The 22,156-nt window shown below is 45.4% G+C and overlaps 1 protein-coding gene across 1 annotated transcript in view; it reads left to right on the top strand.

The window, feature by feature from the left end:
• The first annotated feature begins 19,527 nt into the window (after positions 1-19,527).
• Positions 19,528-22,156, top strand: part of MOXD1 (monooxygenase DBH like 1) — an 82,416-nt gene continuing 79,787 nt past the window's right edge. The window contains 1 exon segment of the mRNA XM_038396421.2: positions 19,528-19,911. Within this exon segment, the coding sequence (XP_038252349.1) occupies positions 19,648-19,911 (264 nt within the window). The 5' untranslated portion in view covers positions 19,528-19,647.

The raw sequence follows: 22,156 nt of genomic DNA, 5'->3' as shown, positions 1-22,156 counted from the left end.
CTGGTCAGTTGCTCAGTCCACAAAAAGATAGTTACTCCAGCCCTAAAGTCACTGCAACTCCTGCCTACTAAGTGGTCCTGAATGAGAATACTGGGAGAGACTGAATGTCCTGGAGTTGCGGTGCAGGGAAGTAAATAGCTGATTAGCTTGAACTGCTGCCTAGCTCTAAAATGTGCAAGCCAGCAAAGTATTATTGAAATAGCTTTCATAAGAGGCTGAGGTTTCCTCTGTATCTGTTGCCTTCCAGGGCTTTTGCAGCTCCCAATGCCAAGGATATCTTGAGATGGGTTGGGCCCTTAAGAGTTTCTTCTTAATCATTTTCCAATATTTTTCCTCTTTGATGTATACATGACTGTATGTGACAGGAATTGCTTCCCATACAGTGTTTTAACTTCTCTTAAAATTCCAGCTTCAGCCAAAGATGAAACTTGTTTTAACTAGCTTGGGAATTTTGTTTTTATACATCTTTAGGGTTTAAAGGATTTTTTTAAATTGGCCTCTTTAATCTCAGTTCAGTCTGGTAAGTGGAGTGTTATGTATTGGAGGGATGAGCTATCTGGGGAATTTGTATGAATTTGGTTTGTAAAACACTCTGGAGGTTCTCCCCTCATCTCCAGATAAAACTCCTGAGTATTAATACCTGAATAGAAACTAGGCCTCAATACTTTCTTCTCTTCCACCGCCCCACCTCTCCCCCCCAACTTTTATAATAACTCTCTAGTTGATTTAAAGGAGCTTGAAAGATTCAAGCAGAATATATTTCATAAGGAAAAAGCTAGCGGATTAATTTTGTGATTCACCCACTTACAAGCCCAGCTTTAGATAAAAATGTTTAAATATTTTTTAACCATATGCCTAAACCAGGAGGGCTCTGAAACCCCAGAAATATTCAATAAAGACCACAAGACTAAATGTAAGAGGACAATTATTTGGGGAGCAGATGGCGTGGGAGAAGGAGGAAGCAATCTTTAAAAAAAAGTGGAAACAAACAAAAAGTCTAGAAACTGCATGTGGCTCCAGAAGCTTCTATATAACACTATGGGATGTTGATTGCTGCACAGAACAGTGATTGACTATTGTCCATTAGAGGTAAGTCAAACGTTGAAAATTGCCCTTCCTGGATGGTCTCAAAAGGCTACCCTTTTCTGCGGCCAGAAAATATACTTGCGGTTTTATTTTTATGGTTCGGGGAGGAAAACCACAATAGCATTTCGGCGTATTGTATTTCATGTATATCCGAAAAGGCTTTAGTTTTCTGGTGTAATCATTTCTGTTATGATCACAGAAGAGGGCTCAGTTCCCTGAACTCTTCCTGACTTCTCTCTTGCTTATGTCCTTGCTGGATGACAGACGTACCTTCTAATTGAAAAGATTAAAATGTTATAAGGACTTAAATAGTGCTGGGGGCATATGGCAGCATTAAGAGGACTGCGCTAATGACAACCACTTCAACTCCAAGAAACCAATTTATTTCAGAGTCTGATTACCCAATGAATAAACATAAGGCAAAATATATTGGTCCCAAAATCTATTCATTTAACCTAACCAAATTATATCAAATAAAAAACATCATGGGTGCCTTATTTATTTGTTAAGCTCGGACAGCATCCTTAGTGTGGTCCAAAATACGGAAGTAATGGTTTGTACTCCTTTATTTTTGTTTTTTTTTTCTTAATCACCTTTCTTGTATCTCCCTCTTGGCCCTCCAATTCTGCCTCTCTCTTTCCACAAGCGATTATCAGACGGGTTTGATGAAGAAAATTGACTGAACCTGTTCCTGTCCTGTGCTTTCCTTGTGTAATTGCAACAGTGTAAAAATTGTGATTACAATCCTAGTAGCATCCTGCTGTGACTGCCAGAAGGGTAGGGCAGATCAGCTTCACATGGTGCCATAGCAGTCTGCTGGCCCTTGAAGGTTTACTTCAGGATACAGATGAGATTTTTCTTCCCCTACAAAATGTCCTAAGATGAATTCACCACTTAGTCACAAAGAGTCTAATTAGTGGAAGTAAAAGAACAGCATTATCAAACACCATTGGCTAGAAAATATTGCTTAATTCACGACCAGGGTTCTGGAAAATAATTTGAGTCTTGCAAATTCCAGGTTGAGAATGCAAATTCATAGAGAAGTTTTCAACATAGTTATTTCAAGAGTGACTCTGTTTATCAAGAGTTAAACTCTTCTCTGTGAATTTGTACTAAGGAATAACTTTACTGTTCTGAACAGTACTATAACAGCTTGCAAGTTGTCAAAGTACTAATACTAATTTGCTCTTAATAGATGCTAGAGCGTATGCTGTGAGCAATGGAATAAAATAGACAAACTAACTGGGTGAAGCAAAGATATGAACCAGTCTGGGTTGGTGTGCAGGTGCCATGGCAGTACAGTGCCAGTTAGCCAAAGCTGCAACCCAAAAACACCACTTTTCCCAAGGTGGGGGGAAAACCACTTCTTCTGAAACAGTTAAAGTACCAGTGCCCAACTAGAGCAACCAACTAGTTGCTGGAGTGTGGGGGAGGGCAAGGAATCCATCTAGTCCATATCTAGGCCTTCTTTTTCCTCAGGGAGAGCTGGACACCAAATGGTCAGTCTGTTGATGGACCCTTCCGTCCTCCAGGAAAGCACCTTGTCTTGCTTACTGACTCTGGTCCCCAGGCCTTTGAATCAAACACTCTCTAGTGATGTGTGTTCCCTGGGATAGAGCAGCCACCTCCAAGGCTTGCCTTTCTCCCTTCCTGATTACTAACTGCAGCAGGGTGGACCTTCCTCCAGGACTGTCACTTCTGGTAGGTGTTGTAGGACAAGGCAGATGTAAGTCCATGGGTGAAATCCTGGTCCCACTGAAATCAGTGGCAAAACTCCCATTGCCTTCAATGAGACCAAGAATTTACTCTCCTGTCTCTGTTTTGTTGCCAAAAGCCAGTTTTTGGCAACAAAGCTTGCCACTGTAGACAAGCCCTAAGCCGTTACCTTCTCCTGCACTGGCCCAGTGTAGGGTCTGTGCACCCCATTGCAACTGGTTTCTAAATGCTGTAGCTAGGCTGATTGTCATTTCTCTCATGCTGTGACAGATTCTGCTCTGTCCACGGTGTACTGCATGAACTACTTTTCTTACGGAGTCTGTTGTCTCCAAGATACTTCACAAGCTATATTATCACACATGGCCAATGAAATGCAACCTCTCTGGACTGTAAACAAGCTTGGAAGGATTAGATTTTTATCTGTAAATGTTGATAAATGTAACTTTTACCGCCCCCCCCACACACAAATCAACAAAAAAAAAAAAAAATCCATTAATCTACATTTACAGACATGCCAAGTTTTAAAAAAAATTATTAGTTTAAATTAAGGATATTTACTTTGTATATTTTGACATGTGATGTTGACAATTCATGTTTAAATAGTTTAAAGCTTTAACTTTTGGAATCTCAACATCTATAGTCATTAAATTGTCTCCCCCCCCCCCCCATTTCCCATAACTGAGAATATGTATCAATAAAAAAATCTTTAAAAATCTTTAATAATAAACATATTACTTGTATGCAGTGGTAGTGTAGCTGTGTCAGTCCCAGGATAAATGCGAGACAAGGTGGCTGAGGTAATATCTTTTATTGGACCAACTTCTGTTGGTGAGAGAGACAAACTTTCAAGCCACACAGAGCTCTTTTATTGGATCAACTGAAGAGCTCTGTGTAAGCCCAAAAACACTCTCTCTCTCTCCCTCTCCAACAGAAGTCAGTCCAATTAAAAAATGTTTTCTCAGCCACCTTGTCTCATCAATATTATCTGTGCAAATTATCAAAAAATCAAATCCAACTCTGCCAATCCTGGGTATAAGCTAAAGAAGTGAAAACGTTACACAGGAATGAGAGAAGCAGACACTTTTTGGTCTAGGTCAATAGAAAGCCCTTTTGAAAAATTTTCATACAGTTTTTAGGGATTTTTTTTCCAGTGGATAGAGGACCACTTACACATGCCCACTCTTTTTTGCATTTTCATGCCTACGTTGCATGCACAGTGGATATTTTGAAATTGAAATACCTGTTTGCATATGCAGTTGTAGAAACTCTGCATGCAGATGCACGGGCATTTTTTGGAGTGCCTCCCTGAAGCTTCTGGCTGTGTAAAGGGAGCATTTCACTACTGTGCCTGCAAGGGCGGGGGGGAAGATACCAGCGAAAGGAGGACACTCAGGCCTAAGAATAGTAAACTACGCTTTATTGAAGGAAGGAAGAACTTGCTCTCCAATCTGTGCGGGGAGCCCCTAGGACGTGTAGAGGGGCTGCAGGGGACTCTGGCCGTTCGGGACAGCTGACCACGCAGGACTCTGCCGGGGGGAGTCCTCTGCAGTGCTACATTCTCTGTGCTTATCTTGGGGTTACATGGGGTCACAGCTGGTTACATTCTTATATGTATGATTTATGCTTATTACATAAACTATTTATTTACAGGCAAACATATGCTGAGCTATGCCGCAATATCTTTTGGCAGGGTCTGTCGGACAAAGTTCATTGAAACTGCCTGCATCCCGTACTTACATCCAGTCACATACTCAGTCCACCACTTAGCTCCTCGCCAATCTTCCGCAACCTTGCTCCTACAGCTACTTTTGTTGGGTGCAGCTTCTTTCCACTGCAAGGAGGGCCTGCTCTGCTGGCAGGTGCACAGAGGGAAGGGAATGGGAACCATATGCCTTGTGTGTGTACCTCTCTCTCTCTCTCTCTCTCTCTCTCTCTCATTTTTGCAGTGCTGGGGAATGGGAGATACAAGTTCCCATACTGCCCTAAGTAAGGACAGTCCCCACACTTGATCCTCATGTAAGAGAGCAGGAGTGGAGAGGCTCCTTGTTTTCTTTGCCTCAGTCCCCATTACCAATCATGTAGGGACCATGCAGACTCTGACCCGAAGCCATAACTTCTTGATATGCATTTTTAAAAGTAAATATCCTCTTGGAAAATATTCAATCTCTATTTTTTTATTTGTTGGCTTCTTATATAAAAGAACTGCAGGCCCTGGCACTTCTAAGTCAGAACCACCTCTTCCCAGAAAAGAATTTTCTCCACAACTTTGCAGTGTTTTGGCAAAATGAGATCTCTGTTAATGTTATGACTAATATATAAAGAATTTAAAGCCTTGGTCACAACAGCAGCCAGCAAAATAGTCAATTTCCTCTGTATGATCTTTCCTTCCCCTGCAATTCTCTGTGGTTAGTCATCCGATGGGTTATACAATGGACATGGACCTAAATCAACTCACATCACCACCACAGAGTATTAAATATGGGCTCAACTCAGCACTCCCTACAAATATAAGTATCCCCAGATGGATTTCAATAGGCAATGCACGGTCGTAGCTGTGTCAGTCCCAGGATATTCGAGACACAAAGTGGGTCAGGTAATATCTTATTTTACCAACTTCTGTGGGTGAAAGATACAAGCTTTTGAGCCACACAGCAGAGCTCCCTTCAGGTCAGACCTGAAGTTGGTCCAATAAAAGATATTTCCTTACCCACCTTATCTCTTCAATAGGTATAGTCACATAGGGAAGGATACCTGTATGAGGGTTGCAAGATTCTACTCAACAGCTAAACCAGAAAATCTGTCCTTGCTGAAAAATGAAATAGCATGTATTCATGCTTTGGACTGGTATTGTGTGCCTACAAGCAATTATTTTTATTTTAGTTTTGCTGAGAAGATTCTGGCTTTGGCTAAGCCCTGACTGGAAAATATTTGTGCTTGTGAACATTAAAGATGTGCAACTGCCTCCTCAGTGCTCTTATTGCAATGTTAGACAGCTGCTTTTCTTCTGATTTTAGAAAAATGTTGTCACATCCCTGGTCAAGCTTCCCCTGTTGAACAAGCACCAGGCTGCTCTGTTTGGACTTATGCTGGGTCCATGTACTTTTGGTTTTTTGTTTTGGTTGGGGTTTTTTAACAGCTCCCCTGCACCTCAGTGGGCTCCAGGCACTGTTGTTGGCTTTTCTGACACACTTCTTGGGCACAGATTCTGCCCCATGTCCCTTTTTGGAAGTGGGACCCCTCAATCCCAAGACCAGTGCTGAGGCTCCTAAAAGCTTAAACATACCCTTTCCCAGAGCTCCACCCTTGTGGGCACTCTGGTTTATAATTTATCCCTTCAAGGACACATGATAATTGAAGTAAATAGACAAAGACTTTGCAAATAGATTTCTAAAACAATCACTTTTTACTTTATAAAGCATGAGATATATAGATCCATGCAAAACGAACACGTGTACCCATTTCCCTGCCTCCGTTTCCTCACCATGCCTTAACGGTCTTTGGGATTTGGTCAGTCCTCCAGAGAGTCCAGGATCCTCTTCCTACCCCTTCTCCTCTAGAACATGGAGTCTTCTCTCTGAGCCCTGCAGCCAAGTGTCCTTCAGCCCAGATAGTCCAGCGTTCAGAAAGCTCCTTCTCCCTCAGGAAATATGCCCCTTTTTATTCCTCCCCCAAACTTCTCAGCCTTTGTGGGTTTAAAGGGCTGTATGAACACCAGTTCCTTTGTTCCCCTCTTGGGGATTTTCCACTTTTCCCGCTACAGATGAACAGAGATTCAGTTTCAGGTAGGCTGCAGCCTTCTTATTGTTCCTCAGAGCCCAGCCTATTGACTTGTTGATAGTCCTTAATGACTCTCTTTCAAAGATAAACACTCAGCAGCCCCTCCCTGGTCTTAGCACAAGGAGTCTCTGTGGAAAAGAGAGGGGTGAACTGAGTCACTCATCTTTTTCATAAAATATAGAATTTTCTCCTATTTTCCACAAATGTCTAAATTTTGTTGTTTAGATTTTTGATTAATTTTCCTGATAGTTTTCAGAGTAGCAGCCGTGTTAGTCTGTATTCGCAAAAAGAAAAGGAGTACTTAGAGACTAACAAATTTATTAGAGCATAAGCTTTCGTGAAGTGAGCTGTGGCTCACGAAAGCTTATGCTCTAATAAATTTTAGTCTCTAAGGTGCCACAAGTACTCCTTTTCTTTTTCCTGATAGTGTTTCAGATCATTCCCTGCACAGCATCTCCATTAATATTCTTGCTACAGGACTTTAAAATATTATATAGATTCTTAAAATAGTGTATACAAATTTGTTACTACATTTATCAAAATTGTAGCATAAAATATGAAGAATAAAAACATATCACCAATATTTGTGTTAGGTTCTTCTGTGCCACCGTAGATGAGATTGGAGCCCTCTCTCAGTCACATGGTGAGAACAGTCCCTGTGCTGAGGAGCTTGCAGTCTAAACAAACAAAATAGATGAAGGGTAGGAGGGGAGAGAGGGAAAGGGACTTGGCTATGGTCACATGGCAGGTGAGGGCAGAGCTGGTAGCAGAACGCAAGTCTCCTGCCTCCCTAGTCAGTGCCCTACCTCTGTACTACAGTGCCTTCCTGCTAGGAAAATGTAATCTAAAGCGAAGTGTAAATTGACAATTTCTGTATTGATAAACACGTTTTGTAACGATGAAGTTGATATCCCAACTTGCATTCAGCTTTCAATTAAGGATTCTGAATTAAATATTGAAGTCTTCATATCATTCACAGATTTAAAGGCCAGAGGGGCCAATGAGAGCAATATATTACCACCCATTAATTCCTGCATCTAGCACACAAATTCTGACTGAACTAGTTTTGAACTGTATCGCTTCAGTTTCCAGCCATTGGATTTTGTTATGTCTTTGCTAGAGTAAAGAGCACTGTACTATCAGAAATGTTCTTCCCTTGTAGGTATTTACAGCCTATGATCAGCTCATCTCTTAGACCTTTTATTGGCAAAACAGATTGAGCTTCCTTAGCCTCTCATGGTAGTTTTAGTCTCTTAGTATAAGAGTTTTACAGAACTTGAATAATTCTTGTAGCTCTCTTCTGAACTTTTTTCAACATCCTTTTTAAAGTATGGACACAGTGCTCCGGTAATGGTCTCACTCATAATGCCTTCAGCCTTATACACATTAGTAATACTGTCACCACCTCCCTGCTTCCACTTTTTCCTGTGTTGCTACATCCAAAAATTGTGTTGACTCTCTTTGCTGCCACCTTACCCAGGGAGCTCATGTTTAGATGGTTATCTGTCACAGTCCCCAAGTCCTTTTTTGAGTCACTGCTTTCCAGGATACAGTCCCTATCTTCCTTCATTCTTTTTCCTTTAGATGTATGACCTCATGTTTAGCTATGTTAAAATGCATGTAGTTCAGATGAGCCCAGTTTACCCGTCCTGAAGTTAGAGATGTTATTTATGTCAGTCAATGTCAATAGGTGGTCCTTTTTTAATTTAATTTTAGGGATTTTAACTTGTTTGACTGTTTTCTTCTTTTGCCTTATTTTTACCACTTTAATAGTCATGCTTAGCATTTTAATCTTCCAAATGCTAATGAAACCTCTCTGCATAGGCGCCGACTTCCCCTCTTTTCCATGGGTGCTCGACCCCTCTGCCCCAACTCCACGCCTTCCATGACGTCCTGCTTCTTCCCCCCCCTTCCCTGCCCCTATTCCAACTCCTTCCACTAATCCCTGGCCCCGCCTCTTCCCCGCCTCCTCCCCTGAGCATGCCATGTTCCAGCTCCTCCCCTGTGCCCCCCCAGAGCTAGCTAACACCACCAAACAGCTGTGGGAGGTAGGCAGAGGAGCGGGGACGCAGCATGCTCATGGGGGGAGGAGAAGGTGGGGAGGAGGGGAGTTTGGCTGCCGGTGGGTGCAGAGCACCCACTAACTTTTCCCCATGGGTGCTCCAGGGGCAGAGCACCCACAGAGTCAGCACCTATCCCTCTCCGCAATTCCATCCTCTGAGGCTAGTAACTAATATCATCCCCATTTTACAAATGGGGAAACTGATGTAAGAAGGATAAGTGAGTTCCCCAGCTTCATAGAAGAGCTCAGTGTCAGATCCAGAATTTGTAATGGATACAGATTACTAGACACCCCCAGCCATTCACTCATTTTCTGTCTATCTTATCTGTTGTTGTTCAAACACCCTATTTTCCTTCTTGCATTGGTAGGTTTGCCAGCTGTCTGCTTAGATTCTCTTGTTGTTCAGTTTCTAACTCTTCAGAACCCGGTATCCCTTTTAGTGTTTCTCTTCTACTCTACCATGAGGGACTTTCTCTTGCAGAAGTGGGTGAACAGTTTGGCTTGAAACAGGAACCTGTCAGAACCACCTATGACCATGTGCCTCCTGAAAATTTCAAGTTACTGCAAGTTCTTGGGACAGTGAAGGTTGACTTTTTAGGGATGAACACTGCATGTGGGCCTATACCACCTTTCAGATATGTTAAAGTAACCATGTCTTCAAGCCAGCAGACAAATGTCTCTCATGAACATGTATGCACTTCTATATAATTCTCCTTTAAACCCATATTTCCTTATTTCCTTCCTTCCATAAATGCAATCTGTCCCCCAGTTGTCCTTTTATCAAGAAGGCAAAAGGTATTGTATACATTTTTTTTTTTTTTTTTGGAGGAAAAAAAGTGCTTAGTGCAACAGATACTGAAAGTTTAAAAAAAAAAAATCTTCTAGAATGTTGTTGTCCTCAGAGATAAAAGAAATAGAAAAAGATACTTGCTTGCACTGGAAGATTTACCATTGACTTCATTGGAAGCAGGATCGTGATCGATGCTACCTTCTTTTAAAATAATCAGGAAACTTTTATATGACAGACTAATTACATGTTAGTCGTCTTAACTTGTCAGTAAGACAGGTGCTACCAATGTTGTCCAAGGGATACAATAACTTATGATTCCTCCTTTCAAACAGTTTTACAGGCATATTCACAGCCCTTGTGTAATAAAGAATATAATTTCCTCTGGCTTCTCCAGAAGAGAGTATATCCCTAAATTCAACCTCCCTTACTGTTCGTTTAACCTTACTAATTGTAGTGTGTAAATAAGACATGGAAACTCAAATCCAGAGGAAATCTGTAGCTAACAGTCCATATGTTTTTTTTAGCAGTAAACACAAGAATCACTAATTGTCCTGCTTTTTAAAAAAAAAAAATGATTTTCTTAAAACCGTGTGATGGCCACAGCCTGAAAAGATGTCCTCCTCCATCACCTTAAAGTTACACACCTTCATGTTCAGTAAAGCCATTCATCAATTCACCGCAGTACAGCATCATCAGAGAGCACTGAGAGAGACTTCTGACAAGTGCTGTCTTGGGCCTTGAGCCAGCAAAGTATTTAAGTATAAGTTTAAGAGCTTTGCTGGATTGAGACTTTGGCCAGCAACTTGTAGAGTGAGCATCCGAAGAAGACAAGGAATGTGAACGACTCTAAGGCAGTAGGCTTCTCTGTAGGCACAAACCCACAAACTTTCTGCGTTCAATAATAGGTGATCCTGGATCCCATAGGTGATCCTGGATTTGGTCTTTGTCTGCTCATCCAACAATGTCTCTGCTAGTTCCCACCATCAGAACAAGGGAAGAAACGGTGTCTAACAAATGGAGCTTACTTCTGATCCAGCTTTCCAACTTGATCTCAGGTAAACTAGAGATCTGCCTGCCCAAGGAATAAACTACGCCTTTATCATGAATCTGACTACGACCAACCTGCATTTTTAAGAAAATTAAGACAGAGGTTTTAATATTGTGTAGTTAGTAAGCAGTTAAAGCCCTGGATCATGAGAGAACCTTTAAAAGACAGTACTACCTGTGAGCAGCAATAAATAACATTTAATTAATCATGACAAGTCCCCTATAGTGATTTGACTCCCCTCTCTCCCCAGTCTCATTTTGAGGAAAACCAACCTGGCGGCCAACTCTTCTTCCTACCCTGCCTGGCTTCCTTTACTCAGAATTTTATGGTGAAAATTAACATCTCTCACTGCACAGAAATGATAGTACAGGAATCAAATTGTACATGTAGGAATGGAATAATGGCAGGGACATCTTCATAGTGTTTCACACAGAGATTAAGCATTCTCCATGGACATTTTTATTGCTATTTAAAATTATGTGGCCTACATTTTCAAATGTGATTAGTGATTTTGGGTACACAACTTACAGAGGTCTAAATTTTCTGAAAGCACTGAGTCACCCTCTAAAATCAGTTGCACACCCAAAAATTGAGGTACCCAGAATCACTAGTTACTTTTGAAAATTTAAAGCATGTGGTTCTAACGTTAAAATATAGGCATTATGAGTGTGGTGAAAATTTTCATCTAATTTTGTGTGTGCTTTTAAAACTAAATATTTTAGAAATTTCCTCTAAACTGCAAACTTTCAGTTTCTTTTATATGAATCATAGAAATGTAGGGCTGGCAGGGTCCTTGACAGGTCATTTAATCCAGCCACCTCCCTCGAGGCAGGACCAAGTGTACCCAGACCATCTCTGATAGGTATTTGTCTAACCTGCTCTTAAAGACCTCCAATGATGGGGATTCTACAACCTCCCTTGGAAGCCTATTTCATTACTTCACTATGCTTATAATTGGAAAGGTTTTCTTTCCTTCATATCTAACCTAAATTTTCCTTGTTACAGATTAATCCAATTACTTCTTGTCCGATTGCTAGTGAACATGGAGAACAATTGATCCCCATCCCTTAACGTATTTAAGACTTCTTTTCTCAAGACTAAACATGACCAGTTTTTTAAACCATTCCTCATAGGTCAGGTTTTCTAAACCTCTTGTCATTTATTCTTCTCTTGTCTGGACACTCTCCAATTTCCCCATATCTTTCTCAAAAGTGTGGTACCCTGAATTGGACACAGTATTCCAGCTGAGGCCTCACCAGTGCTGAGTACAGTAAGACAGTTATCTCCTCTTACATATGACACTCCTGTTAATATGAAGTTTTCGTTAACCTTGCGTGTTACATCTGCAGCTGCCAGGGCTGGATTTAGGGGCTGGTGACCTAGGCGACCACCTGGGGTGCTAGGCTTGGGAAGTGCTGGGCTCAGGATGGTGTTTTTGTTAACGACAAAAGAGAAAATAGAATGTTTGAAGTAAAATGTTTCAGGTATTCCGTATGTGAATTCATTTTTCACAAACCTCCTAGAATGTTCTGGACCTTTGTAGAATCTCATGGAACCTTCCGGACTTTGAGAACTACATTTTCCTCAAACCTCCTAGAATTTTCTCAGCCATGCCCTCGCCAGTCAGTCAGTGAGATGTAAGAACGAACCGAAATGAAGTGAGAGCGCAGCTGTAATATTGTGAGCCTTGTTTTACTATGTAATTGTGAAAGTATACTTGTGTTTTGAGACTTGAAGGTGGGAAAAGCTACTTTTTGAACCAAAGAACTAGAGCTAACGTTCTAAGGTTGTCACCTACTGTAACGCTATTTAATACTGGTCCCAGGGCCGGCTCTAGGCACCAGCAAAACAAGCCAGTGCTTGGGGCGGCACATTTCTAGGGGTGGCATTCCGGCGCTGGCCATGCTGCCCCTAGAAATGTCCCCGCTGCCCCAGCTCGCCTCCGCCTGCTCCCCTGAGTGCGCTGCCACTGCTCTGCTTCTCCCCACTCCCTCCCAGGCTTGCCGCGTGCAAAACAGCTGTTTCCCGCGGCAAGCCTGGGAGGGAGGGAGGAGAAGCCAAGTGGCGGCGTGCTCGGGGGAGGCGGCGGTGGTGGAGCAGAGGTGAGCTGGGGTGGGGAGCGGTTCCTCTACCCCCCCCATTACTTCCTGCACTCCCCCCCCCGCTCACCTCCGCTCCGCCTGCTCCTCTGAGTGCGCTGCCTCTCCCTCACCTGAGAGGGAGGGGGGAGAAGCGGAGCGGCGGCATGTTCGGGGGAGCAGGCAGAGTGGAGGCAAGCTAGGGCAGGGGGTTGCTGCAGGAAGCAATGGGGGGGGGGGGAATGCGGCACGTCCGGGGAGGAGGTGGGGACGGGGATTTAGGGAAGGGGTTGGGAAGGGGCGGAGTTGGGGCAGAGCCAGGGGCAGGCACAAAAAAAAGCGGGGGCTGCCAAAATATTTTTTGCTTGGGGCGGCAAAAATCCTAGAGCCGGCTCTGACTGGTCCACCCAATGTTGATGCACATTTCAATTTCTTGATGTTAGTACATTTCAGTTATTCTTAGAATTAAAAAGTTTCTATAAGCTTAGAGGAAACAATTTTTTATTTGATTATATACAGCATGAATAAATACAGATTTACAGATCCTAGTAAATTTATCATCTTATATGAAAAGGGCAAATTGTGTATCAAAGTGGTGAAATGGGCTACAAATGCAATAAAAAAAAATAAGGTATTCAAAATTTTAACAAATGGAGGGGGGTGCCATTTGGTCTAAGGCCAGCCTTGGCAGCTGCCATACGTAAACTAAATTTGGCAAATATTTAGTGCTGTGTGGAATACTTCCTGGAATATTTTAATTTTAGTTTTAACAGTTAATATGAAAGTTTGAAAAATAAATAAAACTCTTCCAACTCTGATGTTTGCATGCTAACAAGCACATTCTGGCTGCTCTTGTATGTTGGTACAAAATGGGGAGAGGATGCACTTATGTCTTCCCTCCTTGCTCAATGACAGAGAGGGCAGCTAGAACTCTGGTGCTTGAGTATCCTGACTACAAGGTACAGGGGACTAATAATGCTGTTTGGAGCAGTAGTGTGCCCCAAGGTGAGCTGGCTGGATGTACTTAAGTGAGGTCATGGCAGTGACAGGGTGGTCTGCTCCTTTAAGGGTCAGAGGGCCTGTGGCCAGCCAGTCCTGAATGAATATTAGACCCAGCTGGGAAGAGGTCATGCGATTCCTGTAACTCACTGAGATACCTCAGTTGGAGGGGAACTGCAGGTGCAAGTTTGACTCCTATAACTGGCCTTGGAGCAGAGACAAAGGTGGGGGTCTGGGCAGCCAGCCTGTCTCTGTGCCCTGCAGCCTGTGTTGTTGAGGGTAATAGATTTTGTTTTGTGTAACTTTGGAGTTATTTTGTTTCAATGAATAAACCTCGCACTAAGGGGAGAGCCTGAAAGACTTCTGGGTGTGGGGTTTAATCCTTCCTGGGCTCAGGAAACAGGCCTGCAGCCCTATCATCCTACTCATTTTCTGCATTCTGCACTATCTTGGACTCTGAGATACCCATTAAAGGAGCTGCCAAGGATATCGCAAGAGGAGGAAGGGATATGGCTGGAAATTGCTCTACTTTCCAACAATGCTGGGCCAGCAGGAAGTCTCCTTGAGGCTGTTACTACCAGAGGAGTCCTAAGACTATTTTAATTTACACCGTCGCCAAATTAGCTCCCAGCTGCCTTGGGAATAGGAATTAGGAAATTTGTCAGAAAATTGTTTAAGCTATTTAATATTAAAGAAAAGCTCCTGCAGTTTGGAACAATTTACCAAAAAATTCTGCCTGGCTCGGGGAATGGAAAAGGGTGACATTGATTTATAACAGAGCTTATTAAAACTAAACATGGAAAAACTACATTGCCACATTATTATATGTTGTATGTAATCAACTTTATTTATGTATATTACATTCCCATTAACTGCTACCTTTGTTCTGAAGAGGGCACTGACTAGCTCTGAGAGGAGAAATATTTGGCTTCTTTAAGTTTGTGGAGAAAAGATTCCATCTAGAAGCAGAAACAGCAATGTACTTGAGATACAGGATCCCATAAATTTCATTTGTTAATCTGTTCTGTTTTAAATTTGCTCTGCTGTTTCATCTTTTAGTCTGACCATTTTTTATAGTCTGTTTGGTTTTTTTCCCCCTACTGGTAAGTGAAAATATGCTCCCACCCCCAATCTTACATTGGAAAAATCATACAATTTGATTTATCCCTTTGAAAAGAAATGTTTTTACTTTCAAAATATGAAAACACTTCAAAGATTGGCTAATATGAAGGATTTTTTTTTTTTTTAGGATTTTAAATTGCTTCTATTGACATTGCTTTTTGTCAAAAAAAAAAAAAAATTGGCACTTGTATAGGGCCTGATCCAAAGCCCATTTAAGTCAGTTGAAAGAGTCATTGGATTTTGGATCAGACCCATAGTGTCTTCTATCCAATGAGTTTGAAGTGCTTTACTAACATTACTCAAAGTGGTGAGGTAAAGTCTTTTACTGGACTAATTTCTGTTGCTCAGAGAGACAAACTTTTGAGCTACACAGAACTCTTCTTAATGTTACCAACATTAACTAATTTAGCTTCTTAGTACTACTGGGTAGTGGGCAAACAATGTTATACTTAATTTACAGCCCCTAATTTACCTAATTATTCTATTTTGTTTGTTTGAATTAGTTTGTATCTGAGTTTAGATAGCTGTAAAATCATGACTGGTGTGGAAAAAGTAAATAAGGAAGTGTTGTTTACACCTCCATAACATAAGAACTAGTCATCACCAAATGAAATTAATAGGCAGCAGTCTAAAACAAACAAAAGAAAGTATTTCTTCACACAACGCACAGTCAACCTGTGGAACTCTTTGCCAAACGATGTTGTGAAGGCCAAGACTATAACAGGGTTCAAAAAAGAACTAGATAAATTCATGGAGGATAATAATAATAACCAGGATGGGCAGGGATGGTGTCCCTAGCCTCTGTTTGCCAGAAGCTGGGAATGAATGACAGAGAATGGATCACTTAATGATTACCTGCTCTATTCATTCCCTCTGGGGCACCTGACATTGGCCACTGTTGGAAGACAGAATACTGGGCTAGATGGACCTTTGGTCTGACCCAGTATGGCTGTTCTTATGAGTTTGGGCATTTTGTCTCAGGCTCCAGATGCTGCAGCAGTGTTGGCTGAGTCTATTGAGATGATCTGAGAGGGCCCAGTTCTTGGATTCATTGGAGTTGTGAGCGTTGTGACTGTTTTAATTTGTTCTGGCTTGACTGGGGAGTCAAACAGAGGTATAGACAGTGATTTCATGTTTTCTACAGCCATGTGATTGCACATGAAGCTTTGTATAGAGATTCTAAGAGCCCAGTCCTGTTCCCATTAAAGTCAGTGTCTAAACTCACACTAACTTCAAGATCTGACCCCAAACATCTGAAAAGGATTCCCTCATTTCACTGGTTGTCTAAAAAGATTTTGAAATCTTACATATACTCACTGTGTTGTGCAGGATTACCTGTACTCTCTTATAAAAAGAAAAGGAGTACTTGTGGCACCTTAGAGACTAACAAATTTATTAGAGCATAAGCTTTCGTGAGCTACAGCTCACTTCATCGGATGCATTGGAGCTGTAGCTCACGAAAGCTTATGCTCAAATAAATTTGTTAGTCTCTAAGGTGCCACAAGTACTCCTTTTTCTTTTTGCGAATACAGACTAACACGGCTGCTACTCTGAAACCTGTTCTCTCTTGTGTCTCTCTATAGTAATATCCTATCCTCTGTTCTGGGTTTCAGAATTTGTCATTTTCAGATACAAACTATTTTGAACAAACAAAATAGAATAATCCAATTTTTAAATTTATTTTCTAGCAACAGAAAATTAAAGGCCAGATGAGACTATATGGCTGACTAAGATCTGGTCTACACTAAAAAGTTAGGTCTACCAGCTATGTCACTCAGGGGTGTGAAAAATCCACATCCCTGAGCTACACAGGTAAATTTACCTAATCCCCAGTGTAGATAGCACTACTGCCTATTAGGGATATGGATTACCTATGCTGAGAGGAGAACCCCTTCCCTCAGCATAGGTAGGGTCTACACTGAAGATCTACAGCTGCAGCATTTCAAGTGTAGACTTTGCCATATCTGACCTTTTTGTTTTTTTTCTTTTCTGTTTAATTCTGCCTTTATGTGAGTGTAACACTTCTCTAAGAGAAATGTAGACTTTGCAATCTCTGAGACATTCCGAACCATAGAGGGATGGAAGTTGACCTACCAGTGCTTTATTCTGATTGCAATTTGTGGAGTAATTAAAGCATCCAGGTTCACTTGACAGCGTTGGGATTGGGATTTTTATTAGGGAGAAAGGATGGCTTTGTGGGTAAGGTACTGGCCTGGGATTCAAAATATTGGGGTTCAGTTTTTGGCTCTGCAACAGACTTTCAGTTTTACCTTGGGCAAGTCACACAATCTTTGTGCCTCATCAGTTTCCCACCAGTTAAATAGGGATAATGATGCACCCAGGTGTGCTGTATGGATAAATCCAGTAATATATGTGTAAGCTGCACAGATACTAGAACATGGAGAGTAGTGGGGGAATGAAAGTAGAGTATAGTTATCTTTTCTTAATGTTTTTTAAACTGCTGCTAATCATCCTGGTATCTGACTTCTTAGAATGTTTAAAATCAATAGCAGTAGTGAAGTCCCTAGTGAACCTCACAGAGTCTCAGGCTCTTCTCCCTTTTTGGAGTAGAACTGGGGTAAGGTAGGGTTTGGGGTTTTTTAAAATTAATTTTCTTTGTTATTGTCTGGGTGTATAGAAAAGGAGTAAGAGTGGCACCTTAGAGACTAACAAATTTATTAGAGCATAAGCTTTTGTGAGCTACAGCTCACTTCATCAGATGCATTCAGTGGAAAATGCAGCTGGGAGATTTATATACACAGAGAACATGAAACAAGGGGTGTTGTCATACACACTGTAACTAGAGTGATCTGAAATTTGGTTGTATGGGTATTCTTAGACTCATACCCTGGATAGTCAAGTCATGGCTGTTGTATATCTCCCCAACACCTCTATGTGAAGGGATCTGGAATGTTGCTGAGGAAAGACAGAAGAAAAAGAAAAAACACAGAGAATCAATAAGTATATTACCTTCCCCCACGAGCATGCCAGCCCAGTTCTGATGCGATCTTTCAATTTTTCCCTCCCCCCCCCCCCCCACGGCCTGAAATTACTAGTCTCCTCTTTTAAGAGGTCTCTTTGCCACATCTCTGGCTACCTCTCTGCATGATCGTTGACTTCCAAACGAATGAACACACATGGCCAGTGAAGGATATGGAGTTTTAAAAGTGAGCGCAAGCCTGGTAGCTTGGAGGCAATGCTCTTCGCAGCCTCATGGGACTTCCATTTGAGAACATCTGCCCTGTGTGATGAACCTACCAGAAGCCGCGAGAAAAGGGAGCCTGCGCTATCGCTTTCAGATCTAGAGCGCTGAAGCTGAGCTGCCCTGGAAGAGGAAAGCTTCCTATAGGGGAATATGGATTTGGGCAGCTTTTTAAAAACAAGACGAACTCAAAAACTTAGACTCTGCGTTAAAGGGGCACATGACAACGGGACTTCAGGCATTCCTAGTGCTCATGCCTCACTTTAGCCACAATCCAGGAAGGGGCATAAGGGTGGGAGGTGGCGGGGGTTAGGTCCTAGGCACGCTCCCTGTAAAAGTACCCACCGCTTTGTTCCCCCGTGGGAAAGAACGGTTTCGCTGCTTCTGCCCCTTCCTCAAGCCCTGCTGTTCTTTAACCTGCGCACCTTTCCCGGGGCGAGTCACCTTGGCCGTTAGGTCTCCTTGAGAATCGGGCCTCAAACGGGTACGTGGTGGTAGGGGCAGGCGTTTGCCACGCAAACACCGAAGCCTTCGCCTTGTGCATAAGAGTCCTATTCTCCACCTTGCATGGTCTCTCCTGTCTCCGCACAAGCTTTACGGAGGGGGCGGGGGGGGGGCACTAGGGTGATATTTAGATGCCGATTTTAAGCTGGCGTTGCGTGCGGGCGACCGCACCCGCCGAGCACCCGCCACGACGTAGCTTCGCGGGGCCCCTTTAGCACCCACCTTCCTCCCCGCTGCTCAGCCGCTGCCGCAGCCCTAACAGTGCCCAGTAAGCACCCGGCCTCTAGCAGCCTTCCCCGGTGGCCGGATGCCGGAGTCTCGGGCCTGCCTGGCGCTTCGCCGCTGTCACCCCAGTGTATCCGCTGAGCGTCCGCACGAGCTGTGAGCAGGAGCAGGGGAAAGCGTGCGGCCGCCGAGGGGCTGCTCTGAGGCTGGGACCGGGTAACCCAGGCTGCTTCCAAGCGGAGAGCGCGCGTCTCGCTAAACGACAGCGCGCGCACTCACAGGGTCCCCCATCCGCCCCGCGGCAGGGAGGCTCCCGCCCAGGAGGGCCGAGGGAGGCTGGGATCTGCCCTGTCAGGCCGGGGCTGGTGGCTAGGCGGGCAAGGCGGCTCACGCACGTGTGGTGCCTGCGGGCTGCCCCCCTGTCTTGGCCGCCCGGCCTCTCCCAAAGAAGGAGAAGCCGCGGCCGGCCGGGGTGCGGGTGTGGGGGGCTCCTGCCTCACCGGCTCAAAGGGTGGGGTGGGGTGGGGGGGGGGGACAAAACTCCACGTGGGTCCCCAGCCGCTTCTTCCCTGAACCCTTCTCTCCCCCATTCCTGTCCTCCAGGACCCTTCCCTGCCCCCCGAGTGCCGGCCCCTCCCTTTCCCTGACCCCTTCCCCCCGGCCCTGCCTCTTGCCCCTGCGTCCCGCCCCCACCCGCCCCACCTTCCTCCGTCCAGCCCCTGCCCTCCCCTCAGTGACCCGCCCCCCGCCCCCCGCCCGCCCTTCCTTCCTTCCCTCCCTGCAGCCCACCCGCCCCACCACCTCGCCGCTCCAGGGGGGAACAAAGCCCGCCCCCTGCTCCCAGCCGGGGCTGGTGCCGCCCGCTGCCGGGGCGGGCTGAGCAGGACCCCCCCCCGCCCCCCGCCCCCCGCCGTGCAGTGCGCGGCGGCGGCTGCTGTAGTAGCAGAGCCCAGCGCCGGCTGAGAGGTGCTGGCGGGAGCCCGGCGACGTCCCCGCACCGAGCCCCTCCTGCGCCCGAGCGAGCGGCGCCCGGGAAGGATGCGCCGCTGGCCGCTGCTCCTGTGGGGGCTGCTGCTCCCCGCCGCCGCCGCCGCCGCCGCCGCCGGCCGCTACCCGCACAGCGCCGTGCTGGACGGGGCGGCCGGATACCGGCTGCTGTGGGGCCAGCAGGGCAGCAGCATCTCCTTCCGCCTGGAGGTGCGCACCCAGGGCTACGTGGGCTTCGGGCTCTCCCCCACCGGGGCCATGGCGTCCGCCGACATCGTGGTGGGAGGCGTGGCCAGGGGCAAGCCCTATCTGCAGGTAAGGTCCGCGCCGCCCCCAGCACCTGGCCGACGGCCCCCGCTCCCGCCAGGCTGCGAGCTGCGCCTGCCTTCGCCGGGCGCCCCGCACCGCCGCCCGCTGCTGCGGCGCTGGGAGCAGCCCGGGGCCGCGGGCGAGGACGAAGCGCTGCGGAGCAAGGCTCGCTCTGCCCTTGCCTGTGCCCGCGCTAGTTCTCTCGCCTCTGCGTCTCTCCCCTTCCCTCCACCCACCCTGCCTGCCCTGCCCTCCCTTCCCGCTCGGTCCTGCCCTCCCCTTCCAGCCTTTCCGTCTCGCCGGGTCTCTCCTCATCCCCCGCTGCTCTGCGTTAGGCTTCCCAGCCTTTCCTTTCGCTAGAACTAACTTACTTTTGCTTGCTTGCTTCTTCTGTCCCTCTGCCAACGTTTCCTTTATTAAAGCTGCCCTGGGCCGCCTCCTCCCCCCGCCCCAGGAGCAAGAATAGGGAACAACCCTTTTCTCGCCCCCTTTCCTAGTTTCTCCGCGTTGCGTTTCGGGGCTGAGCTCTGTGCCGGGAGCAGCGAAGTGCAAAGGCGGGGCCTCTTCCAGCGGGATGCGCTGGCCTTGGCGCCCGGCTGCCCATGAACAGTTCCCTGGGCGCCCGTTAACTATGCTTCCTGCGGGTGGCGCAGGCTTCGTGTATTATAATCTTCCTGCCTTTAGAGTTTCTCCTTTCTAGTCCATCTAGGGGACCCTTCCGACATTATGACCTCCTTGTAATCGGGATGTAACTCCCCCAACTTTTAGTGCCAGATCCTGCCTCATCAACTGGAGCATAAACTGTCTCTGCCCATCTCTGTTCCTGCCAGTATGTGCTGGAAGCAGACAGCAATGTTTTGACCTTGTTCTCACAACGGGGTTCAACAGCAGCAACTTCATGTTGTTATATGACAGGTTTCGGAGTAGCAGCCCTGTTAGTCTGTATTCGCAAAAAGAAAAGGAGGACTTGTGGCACCTTAGAGACTAACACATTTATTTGAGCAGAAGCTTTCCTGAGCTACAGCTCACTTCATGGGATGCATCAATTATGTTATATGAGTATTTGTACTTGTGAAATGTACCTCCTGGTAAGACGAGCTCCCAAGATGGTTTCAGTGAATCTCTCCAGTCCACCTGTTTTAATATAAGCCTGGTGGAAACATTTGCTGGGTAATGCTAAGAGGCCTGGCTTGAAACAGAAGTCCAGGACCATATCCCCCTAATGTAACTGGTGTTTGCAAACTAATAGAAGTGTATCAAAATTTTTTAGAAATCGATCAGATGACCGTTTTGCAATGCAAACAGCAATCCATTCACAACAGTGTAAATCTGAAGGAACTATTTTGAACCCAATGAAGTTAGATGATGTAAAATTGGTGTGAGAGGAGAATCGAGCCTGGTATCTACAAATGAGGAGCCAGATTCTGCCACTCTTACTTGCCTTGAATAGTAATTTATTCTCCCTGTAACTCCATTGATTTTAAACGGACTACTCATGGAGTAAAGTACTAGCCAAAGCAAATAGGGGTGGAAGAATCAAGCCCTATAATATATTCCTGAGGGCATCCTGTGCCAAAAAAATTAAAAATTCTGTGCATAATATTTTAAAATTCTGCAAATTTTATTTGTCAAATAAATGTGGAGGCTTAAGCACAGGCCACTGGCTGCACAGAGGTGGGAGATCACTGTGCAGTTCCCCACACCCCCCGGGACACAGACTCATTGGTGAGGCTGCACCCAACCCTGACACACTGCAAGGACTGGGCCTGCCCCAGAAATACCTCAAGGCCCTACCCCTCTATGCCAGGTGCACCTGATGTGAGCAGGCAGGCTCAGGAAGGCAGGATCCAAGTGTGGAGGGGCTTAGTGTGGGGGGATCCACGTGTGAGTTGAGAGGGTTCTGTGTGGGGCAATCTGGGTGCGGGCAGCTCAGTGGGGAATCTGGGTGCGGAGGGGATGTGGATGCAGAGGAGATTGTTGGGGATTTTTTGGATGTAGTGGTAATAAGACTCTGCAGGGAGGGTCTAGGTGAAGGTGGTTGGGGCTCAGCGGGAGGTGGGGCAGTCTGGGGGTGAGGGGGGTCCAGATGCTGGGGAGTGGGACTCAGTGGGATGGGGATCCAGGTGCAACTGGTTGGGGCTTGGTGGGGTGCGGATCCAGGTGCGGGTGGCTCGTCAGGGTGGTCCAGGTGCAGGGGGAATGGGTCTCCTTGGGGGGGTCCTGAGTGTGGGGGGTGAGGCTCAATGGGAGG

The sequence above is a fragment of the Dermochelys coriacea genome, chromosome 3 (genome assembly GCF_009764565.3).
Source record: "Dermochelys coriacea isolate rDerCor1 chromosome 3, rDerCor1.pri.v4, whole genome shotgun sequence".
Classification (NCBI taxonomy): Eukaryota; Metazoa; Chordata; order Testudines; family Dermochelyidae; genus Dermochelys; species Dermochelys coriacea.
This window is presented reverse-complemented; position numbering and strand designations above follow the sequence as displayed.